General features: G+C 40.4%; 1 protein-coding gene across 4 annotated transcripts in view; it reads right to left on the reverse strand.

Annotated features, from left to right (window-relative positions):
• The window catches only part of FHIT (fragile histidine triad), a 552,831-nt gene that overhangs the window by 2,998 nt on the left and 530,149 nt on the right, over positions 1-19,684 (reverse strand). For all 4 annotated transcript variants that reach the window (XM_027640694.1, XM_027640696.1, XM_027640695.1 and 1 more), the window contains one exon: positions 4,845-4,948. In XM_027640694.1, the coding sequence (XP_027496495.1) occupies positions 4,847-4,948 (102 nt within the window). In that variant the 3' untranslated portion in view covers positions 4,845-4,846. The remainder of the gene's footprint in view (positions 1-4,844; positions 4,949-19,684) is intronic.

Consider the following 19,684-nt stretch of genomic DNA (forward strand, 5'->3'; position numbering starts at 1 on the left):
TCAAAAATACCAGCGAGGGCCAGATTATGTTTATCTGTGGATTTCTGTTGATATTAACTTTCCTTGCGTCCCATTGAAATGACAAAGAGATTACTTTATATGTACTTACTGCAGAAAAAAGAGAATTTTGGGTGAAAAAGCATAGACCCTATGATCTGATCCATCTTGTCTTTGCTATTTCCAACTACTTAAAGCATAATGTCACACTGAAATGAACACTTGGAGTGCTGCATTCTCTTCTCCTGACAGATTGTTATGATGTTTTCCAAGGTGACCTTCATAAAACATGTTTCTTTTGAAACTTATACTTCACTCTCGGGTCATAATAGTTTCACACAGACAAGCAAACCACCAGCTCCTGCTTTCTAATTAATGCTTCTTGGAGGCTTTTGAGTAGGGGATATAATTAATAACAGTTAAGTCTGGAGTGCAGAGAAATCTGTAGCTGATTACTATGATGTGTATTTAATTCTGAATTATACACAAACAGCTCCTAAGTGCAGCCATGAACAGCCTAGATCAGGCTCTCTGGGAATTCCCCAGGACCAGGAACCACCTTGATTCTAATCCAGTGTAAGCACTCAAAAATTTGCCCTGCTTATAAAGTGAGGCTCTGAAATTACTAAGGGGTCTCTGCTTGCTGCACCCCTTCACACCACAGCATGTGTTCATGACTGCATGGTGGCTCTGCTTGCCAACAGGTAGCATCTATTGCAGAAAATACCTCTGACCACGCCTGTAGTGTCACTGTGGTGCCCACCCAGGGGACAACTTGCCCTGTGGTCCACACTGCAGGTACAGCATCTTCTGGGGCAGAGTGTGTTCTCACTGCACAGCATGTGTCCCAGATCCTCTCCTGGATCCATTCCAAGGTAAAGTCATTATTTTGTGGTGTTATGCAGTTTTAAGTAGCAGAAATAATAGGAGGGATTTTCTTAAAACAAGCAAAGAAGGGTGTTGCAACTCATCATACTGGCCTAAATTTAAGGAAAGTGATGGGATTTCTCTGGTGTTCACTCTCATGCATGCAGCATGGATTGTCATGCTCCAGAGGCACTGGAGCAAAATCAGATGCAAGTCAAATTGCCAGTTTCAATTCCCTCTGGTCTGCTGCTACTAACAGTGGTAATTCCCCTGCTGAAGTCAATAGAACAGCATCTTTCCACACATGCCGAGATCTTGGTGCAGAACAGGCAGCTGGGAGGCAGGATGAGTGCTCTCAAAGAATGAGTGGGGGAAAAAAGGAATAAAATTTATACTCTCTTGAAAAGCTGAAATGGCTATGTTACCCAGAAATATTGCCAGACTGGGGAAAAGGGGAAGAACTGACATCAGAAATCCTGTTAAGAATGTGCAGGACACATTATTTGGAGAGATTTTTACATGAATTTGGCATGTTGAATTACACAAAATGTTCAGATGGTTAAGTAATTAAAAGCTATAGAACACTTGTAACTCCAAAAGCACTTGGCAACAGAATATCACTGTCAACCTCTTTATGCAAAGGGACATTTTGACACTGTGCTTATGACTATTTTTCTAATGGCATAAAAGTATTACTTCAGTTACACATAAAATAGGAAAACTTCTACTGAAACTTGTGCAGCCTGGTTCTTCCTTCAGAAACAACAACACAGAGTGAAACTGCCTTTGAAGAGATACATTTTTCACATACTATCTGAAGGTTAGTAACTCTTTTAATCTTTAGCCTTTTTGCTGGCATGTGCAATTTAAAATGCACAAAACAGACTATCAAAACACCCAGCTATAGACAGTTAGAAAATTCAAAAGGCACATCTGAAAATAGGTTTAGAAATTAGGATGCTGCATCAAATCCTGCTCTTTGAGGAAAGACTCTTTCCCTGTGGATCCACCTCAAAGGGTAATCAGTTATCAAACACAGCTGACCATATGACAGCCAACACTGAATGAGAAACAGCTTGTGAAGAGGTCTAAAGAGGTCAAATCTTGGTAGTATTAAGCAAGAGAGTGACCAGCTTGGGCCATTCTATATTAAATATCCTGTCCCCAGAAAGGTTTTTCTCTGGGGGTGTTCAAGAAGTGAAGTCCTTCTAATGAGATGAGGATACAGTGGCAGGGGGACACAGGGTGAAAGACCAGAAACACATGCAAAACACCAATTCACTCACTGATTTCAGTTGCATCCACTCTAAGCAATTGCACATACAATTAAATTATTTAGAGATAAGCATTTTCTCAAGGGTGTAAACTTAGTGAGGCTAAATGGGTTCACTTCTTTAAGCAAGTGGGTGGATATTTTGGATCGTCTCGGGACTGATGTAGAAGCACTCAACTGTAGTTAGTCAACCAGCCAAGAGGGATCAGCACCAGCAAATGCAGTAGGGAGAGAATCAAAGGCTTCTTGCCTTATTCAAGTATTTCTTGGGAAAAAGAAAAGGCACTTGTAAGTCCTTCTTGATCAGACAGTCTATAAATACAGGTAGAAGGTGCTATTGTGCCTAGTCAAGTCCTGTAGGAGTTGTGACAGGTGGTGAAGGACTTGTGATAAATGTAAGGGTACCTGGAAAAGCCCTGAAACACAGCTCAGTCTGTCCAGGCTAATCTAGCTGAGCTGGGCTACTTTGAACAAGAGAAAATATAATAATGCATGAGGCCTTAAAAATTGCTATTTATTGGCTCCAGAACACCCACATTCAGCTCTTTCTGACTTTCCTTGTGCTGCATGAAAAAAACCTCAAGTCAAGTGGCATTCAGGTAAACCTATAAATGGCTAAATAAATCCTTTGTAGGTGAAATACAAAAATAGCTTTGAAGAAGGATGCATATAACCTTGTTAATTTGCCAAAAGCTTTCAATCTTCATCACTTTAGAAGCAAGGTTAAGAGAGTAGATAAAGGTCGAGAAGGTACTCAGATATACCTTTACCTCAGGTTCAGAGCCTTAAACCTCAGGAGCAAAACAATGTCAGGGAGGAGAGATTGACAGTGATGCCTTGTGTTGGGAATGAAGGGTTGGAAGGACTGCCTGTACTAGGCACAATACTCTCATGATAATGATGCCAGAAAGATTTAATTTCCCAGTTTGTTTTAGGAAAGGTAATGACTTTTACATCACAGGAAACTTATCAAGAGGTCATCCACACAGACACATCCTGATTTATTTTCATAATAAATAGAAATATATGTTCAGCCACAGGAATTTGCTCGCAGGAATGAATTTACACCATCTATCCAGCTTTGCGTTTAGTATCAGTAGAGATAAAGAACATTTTATTAACACGTGGGGATTTAATTGCAATCCCTTTAAGAATCTCTAGAAAAAAAGCATTTCCACCTCATTTCTGACCAGATTAAAAAAAAAAAAAAAAAAATTCCCCCAAAACTACCAAATAAATAATGGAAAATAATATCACATTGGAATAGGGATGTGCCATTTCATCCTAAGTACTGCTCATTTGTTGCTGTGCCATAGATGAAGCACTTCATAATGCCTCTGCTAGTAGAGAAGAGTGCTTACACATGCATTACCTAAGGATATGCTCTTTCTGGTTGAGTAATTCATTCTTGAGGAGCATATTTCTGAGAAGGTGAAAAGTGGGTGTCTAAACACAACTCCAGCAGCCACTGCAGAAACCTGACTGTGTAGTCCAAACCCTGCTGCTCCAAACCCTGGAGGTCCCTAGGCCCCAGCTGCTGAGGACAGATTTCCTTCGTAGATGGGAATTACATGTGTTACACAGCTTTTTCCATGCCAGTCTGCAGAATGGTTGGCACAGCCAGTCTGGCTGGAGAAGACAAGAGCATGGTCATCATGCAAGGAAAAATGGAAGGGAAAGTCTGATGGACTCCAAATGGAGTCATCCAAACATCACCCAAACGGAGATGGCAGAATGGGGCAGGAGATGGGAGCTCCCACATAAGTGTGCCACGCGCACAGCGTGTAGTTCAGCTCAAGATTTCTCAAGCCGGGCTGCAAGCGATGAGTCACGGGCAGAAAGGAGGGATATTTATGGGATTTTGGTTCTTGAGAGGAAAAAATATGAAACAGTCAGAAATGACAGAGAAATGAGAGTGCTGGATGATGGCAAACAACATATGGGGAACAGGGGAGAGGGAGCTTTTGGCATCCCTGCTGCAGTGCACATCCCAGCGTAACTCATATTGATCTCCGGGGGCCAGTTCATTTCTGCTGCAAGAATCTGGCTTCTGGGACTCCAAGTACAAAATGAAAAACTCTCAATTTCTAGAGCACCAGTCTTAGTGTTTGCCAAGTGTTTTCTCTTTTCTAATCCTCCCTGCAAATCTTTTTTTCTTCTAGGGCCAGTGGAAAATTTAGCAGAACAGGGAGTTTTCCAGCAGGCTTAATTTTTAAAGTTGAACTGATCGGATGATTTAAGATTTGACAGATTAAGTTAGCACTTGCTTACAACACTCTATAGTATGGATTCTGCTGGGATTTTGTATGTATAGGTGCATATCCATATCTGGTTATACACAGACACAACAGTTTTTAGCTCTTCATAGAGGTACCAGGCCTATTTTCAGTTTTAAAACCAGAGGGAGGATATGTTAGGTTAGACACTCCTCTTAAGTAAACACTGATGATTCTAATTTCCAGATACACTTTTTTTTTTGCTGTCTGGAAATAAAATTCTCTAGGGTGGTGCTGATTTGTTCAAGAAGGAGCATGTTATTTCAGCCACTGTTGGAGTGCTGTGTCCTTTTGGAAAGAACACAACCTAAGAGCTTTGGTTTCCTTTGTTCCATTCTACATATTCCCCCTCTGTCCTCAAGTTGCCTATGGAGGGAGGCTTGAGCAGAGTATTGGGTGTTGCAGGAGTAAGTCAGTGTAAAAGTCATTACCTCTAATTGTCCTGAAAATACTTCTTCAGAATTGCTGCTTCAGCTACCATTTCTTCTTCTGTCCTCCACTTGTCGGGGGAATCCTCTTTGTCATGTCGTTGCAACTTTTTGGGGGAGAAAGAAGAAAAAAAAATCTGTTAATATTATTTTTCCAGTTTTAATGTCAAATTCAAGGCATGTCTGTACACAAACCATTCTAACTATTCCATGTGTCTGCAGGACCTGGTGATGAAGAGGTGGAGGGTGAAGGTTACTGGTTGAGAGTGGTGACAGTTTCCCACCAGCAGTTTACATCAGTAGTTTTCAGAAGAGATAGATTCCCTCTCTGCATGCAAGTTATTAGTTCTTCATTGCCCTTGTTGAAAGTGAGAAACATCCCTGTAGAAAAAAAAACCTGTTATTTTAAGCATAATTATATTAAACTGGTGATTTATTGGAAAAAAGAGATCAAAAATAAGTGAAACATATAATTTTTACATCTAACTTGCACAATATGCCCACAAAAAAAGTTCTATCCCGTATGCAGTAAGTGTTAAGTGATATTATCCCAAACATGATAAGTTTTCCTTTGCCACTCAAAAAGAAGGAAGAAGCTGATGGCTTTGCTGCTTTCCTGAAGAAGAGAGTTCTATTTATAGTAAATACTGGCACTTGAGTGATTATTTGTACACATGTCCATTGAAAGAACGCCTGACACTTGTCAAGTGAACACTGCATTTACAACAGACAGCAGAAACATTTGCTTAACAGCTTAAGTGTTGAGATTCCCAGTGTGTCTCTGGGTACAGAGCACGGCACAGAATGTATTAACAGCACCAGATTCTGAGGAGCTTTATAATATCCAGTTTTTGTTAATGTCACAAACAAAGTTGGAAACTAATGAATTTACACCTTTTATTCCAGGACAAATTTTTGTATAGAAGATGAAGTGGTGAAAAAGAGGAAGCAATCATGAACCTGCCAAGCAAACTGCATAACTGTATATGGCAAGTTTAGCAATAAACTAGGATTGTTAGCATACCTCCAACTCACAAATACTTTTACTTGTGCTGTGTTTCTCCTGTTTGGAATCTTGCTGCCAGCTATAGTCCCATGTAGTTTTACATTCTGCAGTGCAGATTTCTCCCTGCTCAGCAGATGAAGCTGCATTAGAAAGCTATTTCCTTTCATGCCAATACAATACAGTAGCTGTAGGCAAATTAAAGTGTATTACTGTTCGACTAGTAAAGGACTAATCTTCATTGTTACATTAGCACTGGGTGTGTTATAAATCCATCTTGTACAGAATTAGAGAAAAAGATTTAACAGCCAGGAACTGGAACAGTGTACACACTGTCAACAGGCACCCTTTGTGCCCATGTGCCTGCTCTCACCCAGTGTACACACTGATAGGGTGGGTGGGTACCACAGCTGACCTGGCAATGAGAGGGAGATATCAGGAAGAGCATACATCATCCTGTACTTCCCATGGACTGTGAATGCTCACACTTCACAAGAGGATGCACCAGGACAAGGTGAGTGGTGGTAAATCAATTGTCTGACTGAGGTGTGAGCTGTTTTCTGAGAAAAGCAGTGTCTTGCTCATTTGACCCAGCACCAGCAGGAGATACAGCAGGCAACAGCTAGAAGGCAAGAGAGGGCAGCCCCTGTTCCTCAAGGTCTCCTTGTTTAACCTGCAAGAATTGCTTTTAGTGACATGATTTGGCTGCTGTTCTCCCTTGCTATCCTTTTTCTGCACAGCCCAGGTGAGAGCTGACTCCAGTAGGAGACCAGTAAAGTGGGGGTGTGACTCATAGGTTGTGATTTTTTTTTTCTAGTTTGAAGAAACTGAAGTGAGTAGTAATAAGGAGTCTTAACTTACAATGTCTGTTGTTGTTGTCTAAATTAAAACTGTGAAGCTGCAGACCACAGTGACTTCTCAGAGTTGGTAAAGGTGAGGGTTTCTTTTGCTACATAACAGCTAACCTTTAAAAATAATCAATCTTTGACTTAAGGTTAAAACAGATATATGGGGAGCAGCAATGAATCCTAGAACTTTCCTGGAACCCCAGCCTCCTTCAGCAGCCCTACCTCCCCAGCCTCAGCCTGCTCTCCACACAGGCATCATGAACCTCTCATACTGAAAAGGTGCACCCCGATCTTGTGGACACACTGAGAAAGTCAAACAACCAACTGCAACACTCAGTAAGCCCCAAATTCTGTGAAGCCAAACCTGTTGTTGTATTACAGAAGTGTCTCAGAATCTAACAAGAGGGTAAGCAACCAGATCAGTGTAGCTCAGATAACTCCAAAAGGAGAGAACAGGATGAGAGAGCATGAACAGTTCTTTTAGACAATATCCATTGTGCTAACTTTTTCTTTTAATATTCTGAACAAGCAGCAAGACACACATTAGTCAATTCTCTAATCGCAGTTGCCCAGCAAATTACCCAATGTATCTGCTCAACATTCTTCAAGCACTAAGACTCTTGTTTATAACTTAGAACATCTTCTTGCCTTGCAGTACAAATAAATGTGCTATTTCTAAGATATGCCCTTCTTCAAGCAGATCATTACTGATGTCTGACTTCTTGGGCTTCCTGATAAATTATCCTCTTCTTTCACCTCAAGCAGAAAATGCTCTTCCACCGATAATCTATGACTGTCAGTCTTGATTACATGTAAACAGTGGAGCTCTTTGAATATTTCTGCTTGTGAAAAGTGTTCATTTTCTCACTCATGTCTCCCAGTGTGAGATGCTGGCAGACCTGACAGCTGTGCTTTATGTTATTTTATTAAAGTTGCTACTGCTGCAGAATGGTCTATGTTTTTATCACTGCAATTCTTAAGGGAAACACAATATTGTTTTATAGCACATTCACATTGGGGAACCTCTCCTTCTTGCCCTTTGTGGAAGAGCCCAGAATTCTCAACACAGCAGAATGTAGGGGACCTGACTGTTGTTTGAAGTAATATGCATATTATGGTTTGTTCTACTTATGCCAAAACACCACAAGAAAAGCAACCTGTGTAAATATAGAGCACTAGCCAAAAGTACTGGGAAAAAGCTTTTATGGTAGTTAGAACTATTCTCACTGCCCATGAATATTTACAGTTGATAGTTAACAGTTTATAACCTTCAATGCATTTAACTAAAAGAAAAATTACAGTGATGGAGAATAATTACACCAAACTGCAGCAATATAACAAAACTCAGCTGCTTCAGATATTATAAAATATAATATTATCAAAACCAGCAGCTAACAAAATAATAATGAATATTTGCCAGCAGCTTGAATGAGAGATTAGGCATTACCCAGCTGCTGGTGTTCATTATTACCAATACACCTTGGGATACACAATCATCTTTTCCATACTTAAATCCTACACTTGGGTGAAATCTGCAGAGTGATATTTCAGCATGAGATTAACACATGAACCATGAGGAGGCTGAAACTCTCATCTCTCCTCTCCAGTAGCAACCCTTTACCAGAGACTGAAGACAAAGGGCTGCTACATGTACCTCCTCCTCCAACTCCCTTATGGCCCCAGAGCCACGATCAACACACACCACAGCACATCCCTGCCCCTCTTCTTGCACAAGCATCCACCACGTGGGAGAAAAACTCAAGGGTTGGACTGGCTGTACCTGCTAAGGGCCTCCTCATCCTGGTGATGAGTAGTGACTTCCAGCCATCTAAGTCTCCTCTTGTACTGCTTTTACATCAACTTAACTCCTGAACAGCTTCCTTTGCCCACTTCTCCATGGTCTTGTCCTCCTTGCTCTTTTCCCCCAGTGCTTTCTTTCCTTTCACTTATCTTTGTATTTAGCTTATAACCTCCTAGGAAGACTTCATTTCCACCTCTCCCACAATGTAATTAAATACATTTGCTGTCATTATCTGTACCTCCCCCTATGCTCCAGCCTTTCCTGACTCTCTGCTGTCTTGGTGAAGGGAGTGTGAGCTTTTTTGTGGTCAGCCCCTCTGCCAGTCCAAGCCTCCTGCCTCCATCCCATTTACCTTTAGTTGTGGCTCAAGTCTTGACTTGACTAGCAATGTAAAATGAAAGATTAATGGATGAAACACAGCAGTTTCACAAAGCAACTTCTTAGGGATTCTGCAATCACGTGGCCTTATATATCCCAGTTTACCTACCTGGGGGAAATCATTGCAGGAGCTCCCAACCCAGGGTATGTGCCAGCTGGGCATCCTCCCTGCAGCTGTTGTGGTCAGCGCCCCAGGAAAGGCAAAAACACAGGCAGAGGACAAGCGTGGCAGGCCCCCCCTTGACCACACGAGAGACCACCTACGAGATGTGTTGATGCAGTGCTAGAGGCCTGTCTGCCCCCCATCAGCTGCTGTGGGATCAGGACCCCTTTCCAAGCCCCTTTCACCATTGCTGCCACTTGCAGCCTGAGCAGCTCTGGCAGTTCAGTGCTTTCCACATTTCTGGGCCCATCTCTATATTTAATTACAGCTACAAAACTGCTGTAATTTAATTGCTCTAATTTACAGTGAACACTGCAGAAAAAAACACATCCTATAATTTTCTCATCTGCTGACTTTGCTTATGATTCTATATCATACAGATATCTGCATTTGCACGAATCAGAAATCCCTGATTTTGGGGCGTTTTTTTCTTGCTGCATTAAATCTGAATTATTTAAGGAGACGAAAAAGAAGCCTAAATTGTCTGCCTTCTCTATGAGATAATTTTTTAACTATCTACTGGAAAATCCTTCTCCAATTGTTTTACCACTGCTGCATGAAATATGCTGCTACCTCACAGCTGCTGATATTATTGCTGCAAAGCATATATTCCATTGGAAACCTCAGTTTATCAAAGCTGTGTTTAAGAGAGTGGTGTTTTTTTTCCCTCCTGTCGACTCTTTGTCATAGTGACTGCAAATATTTTTTTCAGTTTTATTGTTGTGCTTTGGGGAAAGACTTGAACCTCACACTTCACATGGACATATGAATAACTGCATCCCTTTTTAGCAAAGCACTTAGATGAAGAGAATTTTGTGAAAACACACATAAAGGTTAAGTAAAACCCTTAAGGGTATGTGTTTAAGTGCTTTGCTAAAATAAACTCTGCAAACCCTAGTTTCTAACAATTCTGAATACAAAAATGATAAGAAAAGAGAATAAATATAAAAGGCATCTTAAGAAATATGCTTTTGAAAGTATAAAAGACGAGTAAGCCCACAAGCAGAATGACAGCTGTGTATAAAGCACATTTGCCATTTGGTGAAATATGTAGATTTCACTCTGAAGAGCTCAGATGTTGACAAACTTCCAGTTTGGCTCCAACCAAGATAAAATTCTTGGAAAGTGAGCACATTACAAAGGAGATGCTTGAAGGAATATCCATTGGGGTAAGGAGTCCTGCCAAAGGCTTGGGGTACTGCTATTTACAACCTGATATGACTCCAGGCAAGAATATATAGAAGCGTTTAGATACATTTTCACCATGCTCATTATCCTCCTAGTTAGCAGATAATGTTAGAAACACCTCTGTAGTCTTTCTCACCTGGGAAGAAAAGGTAGATTATTGTGGGGAGGTTCCTAATGACATTGGCTACAGAGGGCTGTCTGCACAGGAGAAACGTGTTGCATAAAGACCTGGGTAAGAAATGGCAATGTCATCAATGCAATAACGTTGGAGGAAACCTTATCCTGAGTTCACAGCCTGCCATGCAACATTACTCATTTGGAAAAAGGCTATTTTTAATCAAGGAAAAGCACTTTAATCAAGGATAGAGTCAGTGATTCAAAAATTTCATGCAGGTGCATGTATTACTTGACTGAAAGCCTTTTTCCAGAAGGTCAGAGCTGCAGGGAGATGTGCATGTCCCACTCCAACAGCAGAGATAACGTCGAGGTGTCTGTATCAGGTTGATGTATTCTGGCTCCTGCTGCAGGGAGTATCAAAGTATCAAAGTCAGAACTTCCCTTACTAATCTTCTTAACTTTAGACAAATATTTACTATACCCTGAGCACACTCAAAAAGATTCATGACATGCCAAGGAAGACACATGTGTGTTAGGGAGGTTGATTTGGTTTATTTGCTTTCTTTGTCTTTTTCTGACAGCACAAAGGATATCAACTGCAGGTCCTACAGCATCAGCACAGAACAAGTTCACTGCACAGGGGAATATGAGCATGCCCCCACCTCCTGGGGGATGTTTCTCTGTTCTCACTACATCTCTGGGTCTTGCAGGAAGATCTCACAGCGGAAGATCTTTCTTGCAGGAAGATCTCTCCTTCTCTGGGGAATTATCTTGTTCCTATTAAAAAAGAAATCCTCACCCTCACCAACACTTTCCAAAATTAAGATGAAAACATTCCATCAATGTGTTCTGGAGTAACTCATCCTCTGAGTCACTCTCTCCACTGATTGTAGGAGGATTTCAAGGAGACTTCAGATGTCTAAAATGACACATACCACGTATTTGAGGCAAACCACTGGGGTTTCAAAGCCTGCTTTTGTCTGTGCTTCTCAGGAGACCCCTCACCTGCCAACAGACCTTCCCAGGATCATCCTGTCTGCTTTCCCTACAGTGCTCAGGATCATGGCACTAAAGCTACATCCCCAGGACAGGCTTTTCCCCCAGGCATCCCTCAAATACTTCTTTAGCTTTCAGCCTTGTACATGCAAGGCTACCTCACCTCTGAGATTGCCTCCCAGGGATTTAGGCAGCCAAAACCCTCTAGTAAGTAGGTAATAAAATAGGTTGAGGAATAAATTGCTCTCATTTAACATTCACTCAAAAAAATACGGCTGCATTTATTATGCAGCATATTGTTTTATATACTGTTTTGTTATAATAAGTCATGTTTAAAATGTCATGACATTTAAATCTACAGCAGTAAGAGGGAAATGCTGAAAAAGAGCAAGATGATCAAAAAGGATTTGAAAAATCCTGGTGAAACTTTATGGGCCAAATACCCTCATTATAGTAAAAATAAAGTCACAAAAGAGCTTAAAACTCATTTATGAGAAACACATTGTAGAGAAACTCACCCTGCCCCTCCAGGTCTCTGTGTCACTGTGGTGTCCCCATGTCTGCGGCAGGGGGGTGAGTGCCACCAGCAGCTGGCTGGGGAGGGGCTGGCTGTAGCCAAGGGACTCAGGCACCTGCAGAAAAGCCCTCTGGGTGCTCTGAATCCCCTTGCAGGTTTAGCCTTTCTCTGTGCTGCCCTTTGCCACTGAGCCACCACAATACTCTGGAAAACTCTACCGCATTCACCCCTGGAACTTGTTAATGCCATTTGTCTCAGTGAGGAGCTGGATTTCAATGTCTGCGCTAAGTCATGCAAATGAACTTTACGTATAATATAAAAGCCTACTTTAATGTGGCTTCATAGCCTTTGAGGAGACACAGAGCCTACTACATCTACCACCGATGATTCACATGCATAATGGCACATTTTCACTAGAAAGTCGTTTAGTGTTAAAAAGAAAATAGTGCAGATAAAAGGAGCTACTCTGTTCCTGCAGATTCAGTGTTCTTATTTTCCATCAGGTCTGGACCCACATGCCAGCAACCCTCACTGCTGCTTCTGTGCTCCCTCACCCTCCTCCAAGGGAAAAAACAACAACAACTGCAATAACAAAACAGATGGCAATGCAACGAAACATTAAACCCGATCCCACTACCTGAGCCGTACCATGAATATTTCACTGAGGCATGGGGTAGAAAAGACAACAAAATGACCTTTTCTACCATCTTAAGGGATATTTAACCTTGTAATTGCTACAGACACACTGAAGACACAGAGAGACAACGACTATTTAAAAGAAGCTGTATATTTTTAAAAACTAGTGTCTCAATGTTCCCATTACAACCTGCCAATGTGAATGACATTTACTTTTGCTCTGAGAAATGAAAGAAACTCTAAAAGACAGACTGCATTAAGACTCTATTGATATTCCACTGACCTAGTGATATAAGAACCAAACAAGTTTTGTGAAGGGCAAATACCCCAGAGTCTGTAAATTCATCTCCTAAAGTAGCAGCAGTAAAAGAAAAAAAAAAACAAACTTCAATGTCTAGAATATTTTAAAAACCCCGTGGAGGCTCACACTTCTTGCTGTTCTGATGGCACCAGACCCATATATGGGAGCAGAATTGCAGATTTCAGATGTTCAATCACCTCTTCCAGTTTTTCCAGCTGGTTAATATTGCTGGAAAACTCATGGAGGAAGTTCCCTTAAGAGACATCATATGAGGTTTCACCCAAGTTACTTTTTTCCATATTGCACAAACTTCACAAAGACATGTCACCCCTAGCAATATATGGTCCCAGATTCTGTTTGGGATGGATGGACACAGGAGGTGTAAGCTCTGCAAGAGGTCCCTGCATTGCCTTCACAGCATAAGTGGAAAGACAGGGCAAGAGGAGGGAAAGTGAGGAACAGTTTGATACTGTGCAAGCAGACTCCTCATCCCTCAGATGAATCTCTGAACTCATTCACTAAATCAAATTATAGCAAAAATTCACAGATATGAGGCCCAATACAGGAGTCCTTACTTACTTGGAGAAACTCAAACTGGGATAACTGGTTTTTCAGGGAGTGGAGGGGCACAGGCTACCTTCACTTTGAGAGGGAGGAATTTATTTGTTCCTCTTCCAAGCTGCAGTGTTGCCCTTCTGTTGAAATTCTTTTTCTGTGGAATAAGACCACAGTTGTATCCACATAATGCCCACGCAGAAGAGCAAGGATGGCATAATAGCCTGGGAATATAATATTCTACAACTAATTTAAGTGAAGAGACTGTGAATTTGAGAAGAATTAATTTTAGCTGGATATATGTTGCAGTTAATTAAGGCTGATAGCATCTCCTAGTAGAAAGGTGGTTTTGATGAAAATTCATTGAAAGTCTTACTAAACTGCCTAAGAAAAAACAGTTGCCAGTGCCCATGCCCTCCTAGACATTCCATGTTTCTCTATAGAAATCATGAATTGATAGCATTTGCATAACAATTATTATTTAATACATAGAGTTCAGCATCATTACTTTTGCACAGAATTAGTATTAAAGCCTTTGAGCACAAATATTTGAGAAATATTCATCTGAAAAAGTAACAGGAACTTTCTTAGTTTGCAATATTTTTGCAAGTTCTGTTCTGGTGATGATACCCTGGCAGCAGAGCACCACCTTCTCTCACCATAATCCAGAGGACATGATTCAGAGCTACAGAAAATCCCACACTGCAAGAACGGGCAGAACACATGACCATGGGGGATGAAGGGTAAAAAAAAGGTACAAAGGCAGGAAAAGTAGCCCAAACATTCCCAATTTTCAGAGACAAAAAGTAATTTTGTTTGCTTTCAGTTCAATCAGTTTGTTTATGCCTTAAGAAACAATGAGATCAACGGAAATGAAAGCAATTTCCAGCAGATATGAATAAAACACGGGGCTCAGCTGAGAAGAGGTTGTACACTGCTCCAGAAGCACAGTCAAATACTTGTGGATTAAATGCTGTGAGAATGGATCACACATGGACTTGTTTCATCTCAATTTGCCAGACTAGGAATTTTCAGGTTTCCCATTCCACCTTCAGGAGGGAGTTGATTGGGAAATGGGTTGTATAGTTATGCACATTGTGGAAGACTTGAAAAATAATTTTGTTTATTTAGACACATTTTGAAGTCAGAGCAGGGCACCTTGCAATCAGAACTTCTTCCACAGGTCTGCTGCTACATTTCTCTCCTTTCTTTAGGTCTTGTTTCTTTAAACTATTCTTCAAGCAAAAGTCACAAAAATTATCATGTTCTCAGTCTGTTTCAGGGTTTTCCTGCGCACATACTGAGGTGTACGAAGGCACACAAGCTCTCCTCATTCATCCTGACCCATAATCACTATTACATTTAATTGCAGAAGACACTGTCTTCACAGCTTTATTTCTCATATGACATCTTGTGAATTGCTTTTAAGAAAAGCCATTTACACAGTTTCTATATATATGTAAACTAGTACTCTAATGTCACCTTCTTGTTTGCACATACCCATGTATTCACGTCAGCTAGTCCTAACGCAAAAGCAAATGGCCCTTCATGTATTTCAGTTAGGAAACAGTAGCATGGATTTTCATAAAACAAAAGTTTGACTGATACTGTGCAAAATCTGTTCCACTGAAAAATTGGCATCTCGCCCATCATATTCCACAAAGTTCAGTATCTTTGTCGGTGCTCATCTACTTGACTTCTTAATTGTCTGTGTTCACTGGCTGTATCAAATGGAGTTTTCTTTTTGCTTTTGCTCAGTGCATATTACATCTTTTAATCGGTATATATAATTACTTACCACAATCTGCCATGCCAGATTTTCTAAGCATTAGTCTAATTAACTTAAGCTTGATAATTATGTTTCAGATATCATAACAGTACGCACGGAACTTGCAGATTATGCTGTTGGCTTAGCTGTTTTTCTGATAACATTTTTCTCCTATTCTTACTTTTCAGTTTTTCCTTTTGCTTTTTCTCTTTCTGTACAGGGTGGGAGCACAAGCAGAAAGAGGGACTGCTGTTCTCTTTAAATGCCTCCAAGGTTCTCCAAAAGCAAAAGCTGGCAGTTTCTAATAACAAGTCACCAAGTAAGTCAACACAAATGAGAATAGATCCATAATGCAAGGATTTCTCCTTTTTATAAGAATAAAAGATAAATATGTCACTGAAGAAAGAAACTTGAGCTTCCGATAGCAGAAATCATAGAGGATTCAAGCACAAACCTACAGCACTTACTGGCCAATCATGAAAGTACTCAGACTTTCCACAGGTCTCCAGCCTGAGCCACTCTAATTATATGCCTGTTGGTGACAGGCTGCCACCAGGGAGGCAATAAATAAGTGATAACATGCCTGGGACCTGGCACACGTACCCTTCCAGCACAGAGAGATCATCCTTCACAAAGTGATGCAGGCCATCTGGGCACATGAAATATGCAAGCCTGAGACCCCAGGTAAGAGTAAATAGATGCAGAGGACACTTATGTCACAGCAATAAATAAAGGAAAGAAAAAAAAAAAATCTGTGACAGGCTATAGATTAGTATTTGGCTTTCTGATGTAAAACAGCATTTCTGTTCACTTTTGTCCAACTCACTTTGGTATCCTGCATTATCTGATTTTCTTTCCTCCTGGATGAGGGAACGGACATTGTGTCCCACCACATCTAATGGCCTCTTTCTGGGGGAGACGGGGCAAAGCCAGAAAGATCAGACCTCCTCTCCCTGCTTCCAGAGACCATGGATCTGTCTTGTTGACTGGAGTGCAACAAGCCACGTTCAGGTCCCAAAGGCACTCAGACTACAGTTTGGGTACTTGGCTGCAAACCCACTCATGTTACATCTATGCCAAGAGCCCATTTGTTAGAATTTTGGGTGCAATGGTGCATAAGTGTTTTCAAGCCCACACAGAGAACCACACCAAAGACTCTGTGGTTATTGGTGAGCATTTAATCAGCTATAAATCACTGAAAGATTGCTCAACCGTTCATGTTGTAACAGACTTCAGGGATAGAGATGGGGACAGGCAGTTCTGGCTGAAATTCCCCTCATTTCAGTCTTTATTTTCAGATGATTGAAGGGCTGTCACCCTTGACAGAAAACATTATCAGCAGTCAAGGAAGTAATCAGGGTGGCAAGTACATAAATAAGCATAGCATAAATCTGAATATTGGTAATTAGCATTTGATTCAATCAGACTAAAAGTGTTAGACCACTGTAGCAGTGATTCCTTATAGAAAGCTATTTAACATTCCAATTATCTTTAATGAATTAACCTCAAAGTATGGCTGAGGTGCAACATTCTAAGAATCCCTTTGCTCATCTACAGTCCACTTGCAACTAATTTCACTTCACAGGCCTACCTCAATTAACATTTTTCTGTATTTCACACATCAGTAACTACAGTACTGAAATATGTACTCCTTTCCCAAATTTAATAGCTGAGATACTTTCATTTTTTTTGATTCTACAAATGAAGGAAAATCATTTCTTGCTACTATCTCAAACCAATTAAAATTCTTTTTATATTGGCTTTGCATCTTTTCAATATATATATGAACCAAAAAGTCTTACATTTTTCACATAATAATTAATTGGAATTGATCTGCTATGCAGCACTCTAAAGACAAAGGAGTTTACAATTAGCGAATTTTAATGTTTGGTTTACATTTTCCATTGCTAGAATTTTTAAAGAATGCTTTTTTGGTTGAAGGTTTTGCATCAGGAAAGAAAACTGAGTCAGTACAACTAAACTATCTGAATTTAAAAAGAAAAAACAGGAAAAAGTGCAGATTTATTGATAGGCCTGGAAGGAGAACACACTGCCTTTTTTGGCCACTATGCAACTATATTTTAAAATAGTTATTTGTGTAATTAAAGAAAAAGTTTGTATCATACACCTCCTGTATTTTGTAGCACTGGGAGGAGGACAGATGGCCAACTGCTGGGTCTCACAGAGTTACCAAAAACCTCTAAGATAGGTTAGATAGGTCAGTGGCTTCACTATCTTCATAGCAGGGCAACTGCTGGGCCTCATGGCTCTTTCCTTCTGCTTTTCTTGGGTTTCCCTGTGAATTGTATAAAAAGACACAGTGCCATTTAATATCATTCCCTCTTTAAAAGGGAAACACAGAGAAGAATCTCTTGCTTTGCACCGTGGTTGTGGTAAAAGGAGCAGCATTCTCGAACAGATTATAAATCTGACATTATTTTCCTTTTCACTCCATGTTTGCAGCATTATTTTAGCATTAAGAGAAATGAACACACATGTAAGATAACAGCATCCACGCAGCAATATGGCATAGCTGTTATTCTTCTTACAAGCATCCAATTTAATTTTATCATCAAATACCACACAGTACCAGTTCCTATGTTCTATTCTGTACTGATTTTAACGTCAGTGTAGAGCTAAGCATTTTGTGCTGTGCATATCATCTAGAGCTCACTGTGGAGAGCATTCCAGTAGAGAGACATGTGGGGATACAGTACATGACTCCTTCTCATATCAGGACTGTTTGATTTTCCTCCTCCAGCTGAAGCACCCACGTGATGCCACAGAGCTTCACTGTCATTCCTTCTCTGAGCTACTGAGTACTGTTATAATGAAGTTATGCAGATATGGACACAGACATAAAAAGTCTTGCCCATATAGATACACAAAGTTTGTTTTGTATATTAATTTTTATAATAAATAGGGATATGCATGGCCTATTTGGTTACACGAGCAAATCCGTGCCCTGAAAGACGATGTTCTCATTAAGTGAAGCTGCAAGCTCCAATCTTATCTGAAGTGCTGTTTACTTTGCTGGCAGAACAGCCAGCATGCTACAGAGCATATATATTTCAGTATTGCCACTCAAATTAAGAGTACCCCATAATAAATCCTGAAAGCTTAAAAAGAATTTTTAAATAAGCCAGTAAGAGGAGAACATATATTAAAAATCAATAACTGCTTAATTTAGCTAACATGATAAACTAACACTTTAAGATGGAATAAGTCTTTTCTTATCACACCATTTCTCTCTGGTATTTTATCTACTCTCCGAGAATACTGAACGTTGGAACATTTTGCCCTTACCTGAATTTTTACCAGCCCTTGGTTTTTTATCACGTGCAACACTTTGGAAAGTCTAAATAGTAGTAAAAAATAAAATCTCTGCTTACATCCTATTTCCACTACTTCTATTTATAACCAATACCACACTGCATTTAGGCATGATTCTCTTCTTATGTCAAAACCCGTCTCAAGCCTGATTTTACTCATGCTCTTTGTCAAATGTCACTGGGCTCCTAGAATAGCTCTGGCTCCTTCAGCCGAGCTGGGGAGAAATTCTTTACATCAAGGACTTTTATCCCTGAGCAAGTGTCCAGGACCAAACCTTTGCATGGAGCTCCACCTGAGCCAATGCACCCTTTGGACTTCTCCCTACAGTTTCTCATGACTTCAGTGTCCAGCCAGGGCCATGCTGAATCCAGGATGGAAAGCATTGGTAGGACCATCAGCTGCCTTAGAGCCAGAGTAAGCCTGCAGGGCAGTAATTCACTGCCTCCTATCACAGCTTACTGGCACTGCTACCTGAACTAATTTCATATTTATTTCTTTAAAAGTTTGCTTTAGATGACAGTGCCCAGATGACAGTTCTCCAGTCAGGAGAACATGCCTTGAGAACATTAGAAAAGCTGTACCTCTGTTAGTGGTTATTTCTGTGGCACAGACCAAGTCAAGAGTTTCCGTCCTTTCAACTCATCTCTGGGGTTTTGAAGCATCAGTAAAATTTTAATAAATCTATTTAAAAAAATAATAATTAAAAAAATTCCCAGTTCACAAATAAAAAGCCTCCTGAAAATTATCATTGTGAAGCATCTCATGTTCATTCTTTAATAAAGAGAGAGGGAAAGGCTAAAGATAAGCTAAAGAAAGCAAAATAGCGTGTGCCAATTTGCTGCATACCACGTGAAGACAGATCTTATGCTGATTTTGGCACCAGTAGGAAAAGGCTATTATCTCCAACTCCTCTAATAAGATCCTAGGAAGGAAGGACATTCTCTCTAGATAACAAATTTGTCAGTAAATCAGAAGCTGATTCATGTCCCCATTCAGCAGTGCATTTAAGTTCTCAATGCTGAGCGTGTGCTTAAGAGCTGCTTGAACTCACTTAAGCTGATCACTTGCTTAAATGCTAAAGCAGGATTGCACTGAATACCTGTAGGCACATCTATAATTAAAAAAAACCTTCTGAGCCTAACAAGTATAGCTGGCTGTGTTACTCATTGTCCACATTTGAGGGTAAGGACTCCTGCTTTAATTAAAGTGATGAAATGAAGATGTCGGAATGCTCACATA

This window comes from Corapipo altera, unplaced genomic scaffold (genome assembly GCF_003945725.1).
Source record: "Corapipo altera isolate COAL_440 unplaced genomic scaffold, ASM394572v1 55, whole genome shotgun sequence".
Taxonomy (NCBI): Eukaryota; Metazoa; Chordata; class Aves; order Passeriformes; family Pipridae; genus Corapipo; species Corapipo altera.